Source organism: Rhea americana, unplaced genomic scaffold (assembly GCF_003343005.1).
Source record: "Rhea americana isolate MKP2758 unplaced genomic scaffold, rheAme1 scaffold_34, whole genome shotgun sequence".
In the NCBI taxonomy this organism is placed as follows: Eukaryota; Metazoa; Chordata; class Aves; order Rheiformes; family Rheidae; genus Rhea; species Rhea americana.
Window position 1 is genome coordinate 1,214,208 of NW_028186468.1, and position 14,187 is coordinate 1,228,394.

General features: G+C 36.4%; 1 protein-coding gene across 1 annotated transcript in view; it reads left to right on the forward strand.

Moving 5' to 3' along the window:
* The window catches only part of SORBS2 (sorbin and SH3 domain containing 2), a 79,353-nt gene that overhangs the window by 53,793 nt on the left and 11,373 nt on the right, over window positions 1-14,187 (forward strand). Inside the window, exons 18-24 of the mRNA XM_085311306.1 lie at window positions 1,677-1,765; window positions 4,180-4,226; window positions 5,545-5,659; window positions 5,752-5,880; window positions 7,578-7,781; window positions 11,679-12,470; window positions 13,664-13,774. Of these exons, the coding sequence (XP_085167432.1) occupies window positions 1,677-1,765; window positions 4,180-4,226; window positions 5,545-5,659; window positions 5,752-5,880; window positions 7,578-7,781; window positions 11,679-12,470; window positions 13,664-13,774 (1,487 nt within the window). The remainder of the gene's footprint in view (window positions 1-1,676; window positions 1,766-4,179; window positions 4,227-5,544; window positions 5,660-5,751; window positions 5,881-7,577; window positions 7,782-11,678; window positions 12,471-13,663; window positions 13,775-14,187) is intronic.

The following is a 14,187-nucleotide window of genomic DNA, read 5'->3' on the forward strand; positions in this document are numbered from 1 at the left end:
CAGGTGCTCTTAGGCAAACTGCTCTTTTCTTCTCCAGTTTTCACACGTGCATACAAAGGTAGGGGAACCAGGGACAGTGAATATTGTCTCCTAGTGAAAATTTCCTGTGGTTTCTTTGTATAATCCGACACCAAAAACTCTGCTGGTCAAGTATCACAGTTGCTTAAAGCAAATTAATTTTCAGTCCCAAAAAATAAGGAAATGACAGTTCAGAGTAAGCTTGGTTTCCTGGTAGCCATGTAACAATGAAGGAGCCTGGTATAAGGGAGGTGATATACATTGTCTACATTCATATCCATAGTGTCTAGAATCAGTATATCAGAATATTCCATTGAATTCTATAAGCAGAAGTACTGAAAGCAACTAACAAACATTGATGGCATAAGGAGCTGTACAGAAATTAAAGGAAACTATGTTCTTCCTAAAGCTGCTTTTCACTGTCTTGCCACCCACATCTTTCTGCTGGCATTTTAAATTAAAAATTAATAGGTGCAGTGTTTGGAGGCATTCTCTCTGATCTTTTGTGCAGTTAGCATAGATCATCATTCAAAAAAACATGTCATATCAAGAAAGCTGTCCAGAATGGGGCCCAGACACCCTTGCTGAGGTTGACATGCTTGTGACCAACAACATATATAACCTAATTACCTCATTTTTCCTCCACTGAATTTATCAATAGCCTCAAGTCCATGTGGCTTAGCAAATGGTCCACTAGTGAGCATTTAAATCTCATTCTTCTGTAAGACCCCAGCATAATGGATTAGATGCTTTGAGTTCTATTTTTCCACTTGTACTTCTTTAGAAATCTGTAGGTTTGGTAGAAACAGATTATGTGAATGAAGTCCAAGGGAGGCAAACATCAGAAAGATGCCTCCCCTAGTAGCTGGTACTAGTAGTAGTTGTGGTACTAGGAGAATACAATAGTGAGTAAATCTCAGGAGTAAAAAGGAGATTCATTTTATCTTCTGGTCTGAAATAATTCCTTTATACTTTCATTTCACGTTGGAAACTTGCAGAACTATAGAGACTGCAAGATTTTGATTTTATTTTTATTAAATATATGAAAAGATGTATTCACAATCCTATAATATACCATCCTGTAATAAACATTGGTGAACTGAGCTTTAGAGAAAATCTGCCACATAGATTGGTCAGTAATAATTTATTCTCCATCTCTTAAAACAGTTGTTTTTTTATGTGCTGCCTAACACAGGAGGGAAACAAATTATTCACTATCTTCTCATTAAAGCATGCTTTAATCATGTTTCATGCATGAAATTATCTGTTTATATTGGTGGCATTCAGGAGAAGGTTATTGCAATCTGATGAAATCTCTGTACTGCTGTCACGTCCTCCATTTAGTCCAGCAGGCATGTGCTCTGTGCTCCTTAGTACAATAAGGCCTAATTTTGCCCTCCTGGTCCTCTATTATACATTCCTCTGCTATGGATCAGAGGAAGGCCTTTGCTTGAGAGTCAGTTTTTTTTTTTTAAGGGTGCACTTTAGCCATCATGTCATATGCTTTTCTTTCTACTAAAAGCGTAATAATAGATTCAAGATCTCTTCATTTCTATTTATTTTTGTAGATCCCATTAAATAAAACCAAGCAGTATCAAAGATTTGAACTGTTTCTGCTTAATTCACCAGAGATTCATATAATGATGTTCTATTTTCAGTAGACCAGGAATCTCCTGGAAGCTATTCTGCTTTCACTGATGTGGGACGATGTATTCCAAGGGAGAGAAGAGGAACTACAGACAGAGAGGTAGTTAAACAAGAAAAATACCGCAGCAACAAATGTGGAAATATGGAAAACTAACATTTTTCAAGACAAAATTTGCTTTGGTTATCAAACATTGTAATGATGCAGATCAAAGGAACATTTAAACATAATCATATCATTAGACAGCATCCTTTTTTCTTTAGGAGATTGATAACTAAAAAAAGTAAAAGAATATCAAGCTTTGTAAGAAAAGCTGCATTTTCTACTGATGTTTAAATGGATTAGAACAGTAGTTCACTCGTCATTGACAGGCTCTGTCAGAGTTGACTGAAGTGGGTATTTGGGACAGAAAAGAATAGCAGGTGTGACTGGGAAAAATCCCTTGTGAAAACCAGTTTATGCAAGCAGCTGCCTCAGGACTAACACAGAGAATATTTGTATTTCGCAATTASTTATGTTTTAAAAAACAAGAACACTATTATCCTAAGAGCAATCTCTAATTTCTGTAATAATTTTGGTGATTGTAATTATATACTGATTGCTTATATTAATGATTTGGAGGAATAAATGGAATCAGTCACATGACTTCTAATATAAAGAGCACAAACAACAGAAAATAACACAAAATATCACCCTGGGCAAAAAACGCGTTATATTATTCAGTTTCCAAAGAATGGTTCTAGATCTAGAACTCAAAACACTCTCCAAACAGGTTTCAGGGACTGTATTCAATCATAAACTAATTACGTTTATGCTAACTAGCATCTATAGACGATTAATTAAGATTTTCCATTGACTTCGATAAGATTATAGAAAATAATAGTAAGGTTACCRGAGCACCTTATTTTAATTGATCTTGTAATTTAACAGTTGAGGACGAGCAAGGGAGTACTGTATAAGCTTAAACTCTCTTTATATCTAGCAATTCATATACTAGACTAAGCTTTTGCTCTGGCCATTTATTTTTTGTTAAAGGTTAGAACTGGTTACAGTATCTGAATTCAGATCCACTCACATCCCARTGTGATGGTTTTATTGCAATTGGATTAAGAGTTTGATTTCAAAAAAAGATTATACAGTAGAAGTAGTAAAATACTGGTTAAAGAAGCCTTGGGAGCAGTTATGTATTCCTTTTAAGGAATTGTGTGATATCAAAAGTCATGTTTCAATTTGAAAATACATATAGAACTTAGGCTGCAAGCAATTCTCAAGACTGCTGTAATTGCAAAAGATGAGAGAAGAAACACTTTTCCCTACTTTCAATATATTTTGCACATTTCAAGTATTTTGTGTTCAATTAGGTTCATTGTTCCTTCATAGCACGAGCAGCAAAACTGAAAAAAGGGGCAAACAAACTTGGGAAAGAGTGAAAAAGCGTATGGCTTAGCTATAGTTGATGGTATGAATATCCCCTTCTGTCCAGAAGATCATCAACAGAGAACATGAAAATGCTATTAAATTTAGGCTATCGTGTCCGAAAGGGACCTGTAACAGAAAACTTTATTGGTATCAAAAAATGCAAGTTGACGAGATGCCTTAAATAACTTTTGGGGCACTTTATTATTGAAAGTGCAATGTTCTAGGATGCTAAATTTGCTAGACGAAGACAAAATGGGAGGGAATTCTGTGGAGAACATCTGTCCTGGCAGAAAGCTAAAACAAAATTTCAGTTCTCCCTTCTTATTCCTCTTATAAAAAGATGTGCAGCCTTATGTCATTCCAAGTATTATCACAGAAATAGTGTAACCAGCTCATTCTAGTCACTAGTATTTGCTAAAGGCAAATTTTGGAAAGTGTAGCAATCTAATCCTCACAAGTACTTGCAGAGAAAGAAAATCACTTCATCAGATAGCCTCACGTAATACTGCTAATGAGTACATACACTTCCTCYGAAATATCCAGAGCTAGTTACCTGACAGAGGCAGAAATTAAATGAGGGAGGCTCCTGGGTCAGATCACAATTCATGTTTAGCACATCTAACAGGAAACCAATGAAATTACAGCCCTGMAGTACTGCAGAACTGCTCTCAACCATGCAGGTGAGGGGCAGGGATGTTTTACAGTTTTATTTTTGAAAAAAAAATATTGAGATTATAGATACTTGGTGATGGAACTTTCAAGTTGGAACTTGAAAAACAGATGAAAAAAAGATTTACTAAATCTTTTTTTCCTTTTTTTTACTTTTGCAGTTCTCTTAAACATAAAGCTCAAAATTGCAAAGGGGTCTATATTAGAATATTAGCTGGTAGCTTACTTTTAAAACATTAAGTCTCAAACACCCAAAATCTTCAAAAAAAGAAGCTGCGTATTTAATARCCTAAATATAGTCTTACTGTGAGAACCATTATAAAGCATGCGCCCCCCCCTTCTTTTAATCCTAGTCACCTTTTTCAAAGTTGAAACATTTCGTTTATCATATAGTAATACTATGTGAATGTATTTTGCCTGCTTTTCAGAAACTGCCAGCTAGAGCTGTATATGACTTTAAAGCTCAGACTTCTAAGTAAGTACTAAACTTTTGTTCATTTAAGAATTCATAATTCAAGAACGATCTCTCTAGCACTTGCCTCAGCTAGCTGCTGTTCTAGCTAAATTTCAACAGCAAATGCCACAGAAGATGCTGCTTGTTGTCACAGTAGCCTCTGCATTACCAAACAGTATGAGATGATATTTCATATTTAAATTTCTTAAATGATTACATTCATTGCATTTGTTTAAGCTCAGGAGTGGCTGTGCAACTTCAGCCTTCTAGATCGTGGGTCCTGAGTGTCACCCGCAGAACGCTTTGTTCATGTTTAATGGTATTCATGTTACACAGGGTACGGTGCTTAATGTACTGCTGTAGATAGCATGCTGCTTCTCCTATCAAAATTCAGTGTAGTGCTTCAGCGTCTTCCCATATGTCAGTTTTAACATACTAAGGCTCCCTGCAGGTTGTGTCATGTATCCATACCAAAGCAACCCACGGTGTTCCATACGAAAAAGAACCAGGGAAACACTGTGCTAGGATATGAGGGAGCCGAAGGAGAGGACCTGTACTCTATCACTTCTGTTGTTCCTGATGATTCAGGCGTTTAGCAAATTTTTAGATAAGATCAAACATTGTCACTAGTACAACATCAGCTCTTTGTGATTCAAAACTGAGGACTTTAATTATCAGAGCAGCCAATTAGCTCTTGAAAAATCAAATGGATGATACACTGAGAAGACATTGGCCAAGATTTGAAAAATGTTCTTAATCGTTTGGATACCTCCCTTTTTTTGGTATCCGACATTAAGCATGTTACAGGCTCTGAGCCTCAAAAATGGTGAGAACATAATCCTGTACTCTTCATGCTTCTGAATAGTTCAGAGTGCAATGAAAAAGGTGCAGAGCAGAAGCACTCAAAATTGTCCTGCTGCAAAAGGTAGTAATAGGCCATGGAAGCATGGGACATACTTCAGTAGTGTTCCTTTCTATTTCATAAAGAATACTAACTATCCCTCAGATGCTTGATATGAAAGTGGCATCTGAACAAGAGATCCAGAAGACATTGTAATTGCATGCAGACCCAGAGTGCTCTAATAATAACTAGTAATATTTTCTTGTAAGAMCAGTGTACTTCAGGCTTCCATAACTCACAGGGAGTATCTGGGACTCCTCATGATGTGAATCATTTCATTTTATACGGTATAATCACCACAGCTGTGGCACTTTTTCTCCAAATGTTTAGTTGCTGCATTCTGTTTCAGATTTGAACTGTAAAGATCTCAGAAACTACACAGGCAGAGGAGTTCAAATATAACGCTGTAAACATATGATTTAAATAAATGTGTTACAGAGAGCTGTCCTTTAAGAAAGGAGATACTGTCTATATCCTCAGGAAAATTGATCAAAACTGGTATGAGGGTGAGCACCGTGGAAGAGTTGGAATATTCCCAATTTCTTATGTTGAGGTTTGTTCTTTGTTTTAATTCCTTGGCTTAATTTSGGTAAAAGGACCACAAACTGCATGAGAATAAGGAAAATACTTTTTTTTTTTTTCTAGAAACTTTCTCCCCCAGAAAAAGCACAACCTGCCAGGCCACCTCCCCCTGCACAGATTGGAGAGATTGGAGAAGCTATTGCCAAATACAATTTCAATGCAGACACAAATGTGGAGTTATCGCTTAGAAAGGTACTGTTTTAGATCTATCGTTATCAAAATACCATTATGGGGTCTACTGCTACATAGAATTGATTTATAGTAAATACAGTGTTTTGAGGCACTATGCCTTCAAAATATGATATGCACAAATCAATATAATGGTAGGAAGCTATTAATGTAACTCATTGGCTTGCTTTCTTTCATAGCTCTCTGCAAATATATTTTGCATGTAAATTAGGCTGCTCTAGAGTAACAAATGCAAAGATCTGTTAACTGGCTGCTCAGTTTTCCTGTTTTCATTTTAGTTGTCCATTCCTTTTTTTCTAATAATTATTTTAATAATATTGTAATTATTATGATAGGGTTTTAATACAGAAAAAAATAGAGGCATTTTTGTGGGTGTATCAGTTCTTGCAAATATTTCATCATCCTAACCCTTTGATTTTTGTAACATTCTTGCATCTTGTCTGTGCACATCTTGGCAGTAACATACTATTGCACATGAGAAGGTTTAACTTCTGAGGCTGGTCAGACATTAGGATATTGTTATAGAGCTTTATTGTTAAATTATTATATATTTAATTATAAGTATAATTATAAGTTCTTTTAATGAATAAAATAGTTGATAGAAGTTATTCTGTGATTTGTTTTTCTCTTGAAATAAGACTAAGGATACAACTTATTGATGCTGATCTTGAGCCTGGTCAAGCACTCATTGAAGTCTGTGTGTGTTTTTCCATTCATAAGAGATTGGTAAACCCCAAAGAGGTCCAAAAAAGATCAGGAATTGGAATTTAAAAGATTGGGCATAGTTTGTGGTTTGGGGTTTTTTAAATATTCCTATTTATGCATATTGTAGTGGTCACAATATTGACAGCCTAGTTTTTAGTTTAGGTCAGTTTTTTTAAGTAATGTGCACTAGTTTTCTATTCATCTGTCCCACTAAAGATTATTTTAGGGCACTCAACAGATCAACTACAGAAACAAAATTACATAATTCCAAGAGAAAACAAAAATAATAATCAAGAATTTGTTACAAAAAGACACATGATAAGATTCATGTCTTATAAAAATAGAGGGAGCTCGTGAAGTTTCACTGCAGAAAAAAGTTTGAATAGAAAGTTGGTATTTTCTATTTCAGTTCCTAGGCACTAAAAACAGTGAGTGAGCCACTGCCCACCTACCTCTGCGCAGATACCTGATAGTCAAGCACACTCACTGGGAAAAGCACTTCTTTCTCTCAGCATTCTCTATGAAATCCTTTTGAATTCTCCACCTCCATATCAAGTTTATTGATAACAGAGCACTTGCATGGATTTCACAGTTTATTTTTAACTTTTTTAAGGAAAAATGAGTATTTAAATTAATACAGCAGTTATGTAGCACAGTTGCAGGTGTTAGCTAGTACTTTGGGCAAAAATTAAAACTGATTATGCACTGTATAAATGTTTAAGCATTAATCCCTCATTCAAGAGTAGAAGACTACATGAAACTTCTCACATAAGAATAGCACTTGCAGTCCATGATTAGCCTTCTTTTGTTGGAATGATACTTCTTTGTGCAGTTATAATAAATGAGAGGAAGAATATGAAAATGGAGAAGATTCTCAAAACTAGTGGGAAGCAGCACTTCAGGGAAAATAATATTATGTATTAAGGTAGTACAAACTATTCAGAAAATAAACTTTGACTCACCTTCTGATAACTTCTTTTCATAATGCATTTCAGGGAGACCGAGTAATTCTTCTTAAGCGAGTTGATCAAAACTGGTATGAAGGTAGAATACCAGGAACCAACAGACAAGGCATCTTCCCTGTTTCCTATGTAGAAGTCATCAAAAAGAATGCATCAAAAAGCACTGATGACTATCCTGATCCTCCAATACCCCAAAGCTATTCTAGTGACAGAATACACCATTTAAGTTCAACTAAGGTAAGCAAATCGGGGTTTTTTTATTTATTTATTTTGCTATTACCCCTGCAGTGGGTCAAGAACTTGTAATTTTATGTTAAAATGACAATGCATGATTTATGTGTTAAATGCACTATATTTACTTTGTGAATATGTAGAATTGCCTTGCTAAATTGTCATTTAAGTATTTTAATAGCAGAATGTCTGCCTTGCAATCTGCCAAGATTTTTCTCTTCTTTTCATTAACTATTACATTATTGAGAGTAGGACCAAGCAAAATTTAGGCAGGAAAAAAAGCAGCCCACACACCAAAACTTATTTAGGAGTCTTGGACAGAATTTCAGCATAAAGGCTACATTCAGCAACATTTGCATTATCCAGTGTGAAAACGTTCTCATAACACACTCATTCTAAAAGCTTATAGTCCCACAAGCATGTAGAGGGTAAGGGCAGATAGTCTGCACAGGGACACAGCTTGCCAAGACTAGTCCTATGCCTTTCAAAAGTAAAGGAAAACAGGTAGTGATTCTATACTGTAACTTTCCTCCTCTTTGCCATTCACACTCTGGAAGGAGATTCTTGGTGTAATGTAGGTTCTCTGGAGTGATATGACAGCAGTGACAGTGTTGTATCATTTAGTAGCAAGGCAAATGTCATCATATTGTCAACAAGTTTCGATTCAGATCTTTATAGTTACAATTTTTCACATCAAAAGTCTGTGGCAGTTTCTGAATTCTTTTTCTTCCTATAGCCACCACAAATCATATTACATAATACTACCAAGAGGATTCCTGTATTGTGATTTATCATTCATTTATGAGATTTCATAGTCATCTGTGCAGGAAATTTAACTACTTTGTCAGTGACAGAAACTAAGAAAATTTCTGCATGTAACCTGTGATTAGCATTCATGCAGTATCAGCTGATGCTTTTGAATATTAAAGAGGGAAAACTTTCCACATTTTCCTCTTTACATTTGTTGTTTTTCTCTCTAGCGTGAGCTGTGTATTTTGTGTGTAACGTGAACTTTTTATCCTGCTGTTAATCTATATTTGTTTCAGCGTGCTTTTGCCCCATTTTCTACTTTTGTGTACTTGCATACTGGTTTCTAAATTAGATGTGAAATAAGTTCCGCATGTATTTACAGCTTTGGGGACCACTGTGAAAAAATGTCCTTTATGGACAACAGTGGCCTTTGAAGATACTGCTTATGAGAAAAAAATTACCTGGTTTATGATCATTGCYGGAACAGGTCTTTTCTGTCTTTCCCAAATATACCATAAAGGGGTACTAGTTCCTTATATTTCCATCCTAGGAAAACTGTTGAAATGAAATATCACCAAGATCTGTATCCTCACACTGAGGTATCTATAAGCTATGGCCCTCTATCATTGTTAGAGAAMTCTAGAGGTTCCTAAAGGCAATTCAGAATATGAGACTACTTAGGTGCTCATTACAGAGATGCTTCTCTGTATTTGGAGAGGCCTTTTCCCCCATTTCAAAGCCTAGGCTTATTTATTAGGCCTCCTGCAGCTAAAATTGGGTTTTGTGTGTGACCTTCTATAACTTTCTTGAGCGTAAATGTAGTTTCAAAGTGGTTATATTCAGGTGAAAAGCACAAGCTTGTTAACATTACCTTGTCACTCCTTAACTTTATAAATTATTTATATTTTCCTGTAAGAGTTGAAAGGTCCAAAGCTTGAATGGAAAAGAGTGAAATCAGGAGGAACATGAAAACCCCCAAAGATGTATATGGAGTGTTGTCCAGAGTTTTCATTAGATAAGTCATCACTGTTTAGAATAAAAAATAATCAAAAAAATCAGTAAACACACTTGAAGGGCAAAGCCTTAGTTTGTGCAAGCTGTGAGAGCACCAGAGTGGTTTAGTGGCCAATATTTTTCTAACACTGCTGTCATCAAGCAACCTGAGTGTGTGGCTGCAGGACCCTAGATATGCTGCAGGTTTTTCTTCATATGCTTTACAGGCATTTGATAGAGGAGGTAGCAGTGACCAAGTTTGACCTAATCTTTGGGTCTAGGAAGAGATACACTTAGTCKTTCATACTCTGTTGCCATCACCACAGTAGGAGTTACTGGACTACTTTTTCCAACATTGGGTATTTTTTAAATGGTGATAAAGTCACCTCAGATTACTTAGCAGCAGCAGCAGGACACTTTTGTAAATAATTGGGTGTCTAATRTATCTGTTTTGTAAAAGAGGAAGGGAGGAAAAAGCCCTCTCTGTGACACAGGAAGCTTGTACGGAGTCATGGTTCTAGYGTAAGTCAAAAAAACACTCCACTGAGGTTCCTGAACAGACTCCTTATTTTCTAATTCAGCTGTGTTCAAAAATGGTAACACCGTGTAAGATGATATCTTGTTCCTGACTAGSTAGGAGGGCTTTAGCAGTTCTGTAAGTTTTCTGGAGTTTACCACAATTACTGGTAYCACTTCTTCCTATTTGTTGGGGGGTGGGGGAGAGCTGCTAGCATGTAACCTGTTGTATCACTTACTGCTGCTAGAGCAATCTGCTAAGCTTCACTTATCTSCTGGCAATAAAAATAAATCGGCAATTTATGTCAAGAGCAAGCTTTGCTCTCCTGAATGTGGACCAGAACATCTCACTCGAACTCTAGTACAGCTTGTGGCCATGGGAAATTAAAAACAAGAGCATTTCCTGGCTAATGTTATGACCTAAAAAACACAGCTTATAGGCCCTTGCTCAAGAGAAAAGATGAAGAGAAAGACACTGAGTATTGGTTATAACAAGCTAACTGTTTTACCAGAATGCACTGTACCAGTCTGTATACAGACATTTTTGTGTACAAAAAGTTTTCTATACCAAAGGTTTGTCTAACTTTAAAACAAAGCAATCTGCCTCTAGAAAACTCCAGTAGAAGGTAAGTAATCTAAACTTCTTCCTATTCTGTTAATTTAGTTTTTTGAAGTTATTTTCCTATTCTAGAGTCATACTTAAAGGCTAAAGCAGTCCAGAAAACCTAGAGAGATGTGCACCTAATTATTCTGGAAAATTTTAACAATGAGATCAAAATATTTTTATTCAATTTTAATTTTGAAGATTAATAGTTACAAAATGCAATTTCAGTATTTACTGAAGCAATGGATATCTACTGATGCTGTGTACGTATGATTCACCAGTCTTTCATTCTTACAAAAGGACATTTCTTTTACCAGAAGGATACTTCAATCAATATTATGTAATGGTACTCAAAATACACTGCTGTATACTGTGCTGTTGCTATTTTAMAAGCATTGTTGGCTACCTAATTCAGTTGGAATTGAATGTACCTTTCACAAATGTTGATGTCATTTTGAACTAATACAGTTACTTTTAAAGAAAAATGCATTCTGTAGCTATTCRTGCCATAATAAAAGTATGCAACGTATTTAAGATGTTTCTCAAACATGTACTCAGATGTACTCAGAAAAAGTACAAACATTAACAGYAGGATAATGAGAAACACCCCAGTTATAGTTTAAAAAAATATTTAATGACACTCACAGTGTACTTCTGACAATACTGATATTCTCAACAGTAATGGTTTGGGGAAAAATATATAAATTTCAACTGTGTGATTTAATAACTTGTGACAAGCTTACTATCAGACAGCCATACATAACTTTAGCAAATCAAATGCAGATTGCCCTCATGAACATAATGATTCAGATCTGTCTTGATGTTTGACATTTAAGCTCCAAGCCAGAACCTGATAGTTTAATTTTTTAAATACCTTTTCTGCTGTTCTGATTCATGTACTAATGATTTCAGACACTCGTGCTCACTGAAATGATACTCTACAAGCAGCAGGCRTTTTTATTTCACAGTCTACTCATATCTTAGTTCTCTGTCATACTTATTTATTTATTTAAATTCCCATGTGTTTCTTATTTTTGAAGTTGCCTTCTCAAGCACTGTCCCCACTTCCCAGATACCATTCCTCCTCTTGGTCACATGTTGATCAAAAGCTCCACCAGGCTGCTACTAGTGACTGGTTTTCATGGACTGTTGGTCTTTCACCTTCAAGCATGCACGCCTTATCTCCTCCACCATTTCCAGACAGTTTTCTTTGTGATGTAGAAGAACTCAGCTCTTTGGCCTTAACAGCATCCCGACCTACAGCAATTCCCCCAAGTAATTTCATTCACCAAGTTAAGAACGATCATTTTATTCCAAATACAAAGGTCCCTCTCAGCTCTCCTATAGCTCTTCCTCAGCCCTTTCTTGTATCTACATCTGTCTCATCTTCAGCCAACACATCTCATGACACARCGCATAACCATATAAGCAACAATACCAAACCAAGAACAGATAAAGACTTGCAAGGGATACTTGGCTCTTCAGTTATCAAAGTAACTAGAGACTTGTCAGATACTACAAGAGAACGTGAACATGTTGGCACCATTTCTGATATCCCTCTGCCACATAAAGGTGGCTCCATCCCCAGAGTGCTAGTTGCAACTGCTGAACATGAAGAGGAAATTGGTACAGGAAATCTGTCAGTTAACAYAGGGCATCAGTCAAAGCCTCAAGAATCAGATTTCTACAGAGGAGCACAAGACACAACAGAAAATTTGCCAAGTCTCTATATAGAGGAAGATYTGAGACATGACAATCTAGAACTCCCAATAGCAAGTAGAGGAGACACCCTGGTATATTATGAAGGATATGCTTCACCAAATATCRATAAGGTATTTTAATTTCTGTAAAACATGGCTTCTGTGTTCAGATAGCTTACTCTAGTATACTTTAGTATAATTTTGCTATGCTTTTTCTTTTTTTAATATTTACATGTTTGTGTTATGCACAGTCACARATTTATATTACTGCACTGGATAAAAATTGTCAGTGATAGATACAGTCCCTTCTGAAATCTTCCATCTGTCGGGAAGGAGAGGCATACACCATTGTAAGCTCTGTGGTGTCCTAATTCTGCTGATCCCTTGCCTTCTGCCCCTGTTAGCTGCTACCGAAGTTCTGATGCAAAGAGCCAGGGAACCATTTCCTTGCTGGCCTGTTATGTGCCACCCCTCCAGAGCATGAGGCCCCAGCAAGCAACTCCTGTTAGCACCCTTCAGAGGGAGGGCGAGATGCGTCTCCCACAGAAAGTCAGTAGTTCACACCTCACATGTGTCAGTTCACCAGCTGATATATTTCCTATTGAATCTGTTATGAGAATGTCTATTAATAACAGATTAGATAGATTATGGTTGGCAGTTAAAGAAATGCTTCCCCCTGAAGCGCTCCCCAGTTCCTCTTTTGGACAGCACAACACTGAACTATGCCAAATGTGTGCTAGCTGTTAAATGCCACGATATTGCTACTCAGTATGTGTGGTTTCTAAGCAAAGTTTTAGAACAGATCTTTTCTGTCTGGCATTTATTTCAACAGTCAGACTGTTCAGGCAATTAGTTTGCTTGGTGCATACAAATACGTAAATCAAACAGTTAGAATGATACGTTTCCAGGCAGAACATAACACTAGTTAATTAGAAAGATCTTGCAGGCCTCCGCTGCCTTTACTTGACTGGAAAAGCACAAAATTATAGTGTTGTGTGAAGACAAGACTAGTAAGAAACTAAAGAGAAAACAATAAAAATAGAAACTCAGGGCCATTAAGAGCAACTTGTGTTGATTTCTGAGGGCAGGACTTTCTCCCAGAATAGTAGACTGACTAATAATAAAAGTAGCATCACATTTCTGACTATTCCGGTTAGTTGCATGACTCCTCACTATGCATTTTCTGTCCTTCACAGCTAGTTTTACAACACAATTGCTTCCCATTTTTCTTACATGTTTAAGCCAGTCCTACTTTCTAGAAAGGCATTAGGGAGTCTGATCCTTCTTTCCACCTTTCTTCTAATCATCCATTTCATTCTGCCAAGGCACCAACTTCTCACTCTGTTTCTCCAACATCCCTGTCTGYTGCTTCCCCCTCACCTCCTCTCCTTTTTAAACTCTTATACCGCCAGGAGAAAGACTCGCCAAAGTTAAAGGTAACTACACGTTTTGAATATGGTTTGTTGCAAGTCTTCACGTACGCTTATAACTGCAAGGCTAACACCAAGTTTGATCTTTTCAGATGTATTGTCTCCATTACTAATATTAAATAACATTAGCCCCATGGAATATTGTGATAGGCCTTCTTCAAATGAAAAACAAGGTAAAACTTATAACCATTACAAGATGGTTACAGAGATACCACTAATAGGACAGGCCGTCAACTCAATTCAAAGTCTATACCAGGACTTCAGTGTAACTCTTACTTAATTCAAGGAAACAYAATCTTATTCAAGCACATGAAACTAAGTAACATTTGTACTTTAAAAGCATTTTCAGTTTCAAGATAACACTTAGGGGGACTTAACACTTAAGGAGCACCATTTTGGTGACTATTTCTTAAGGAAGG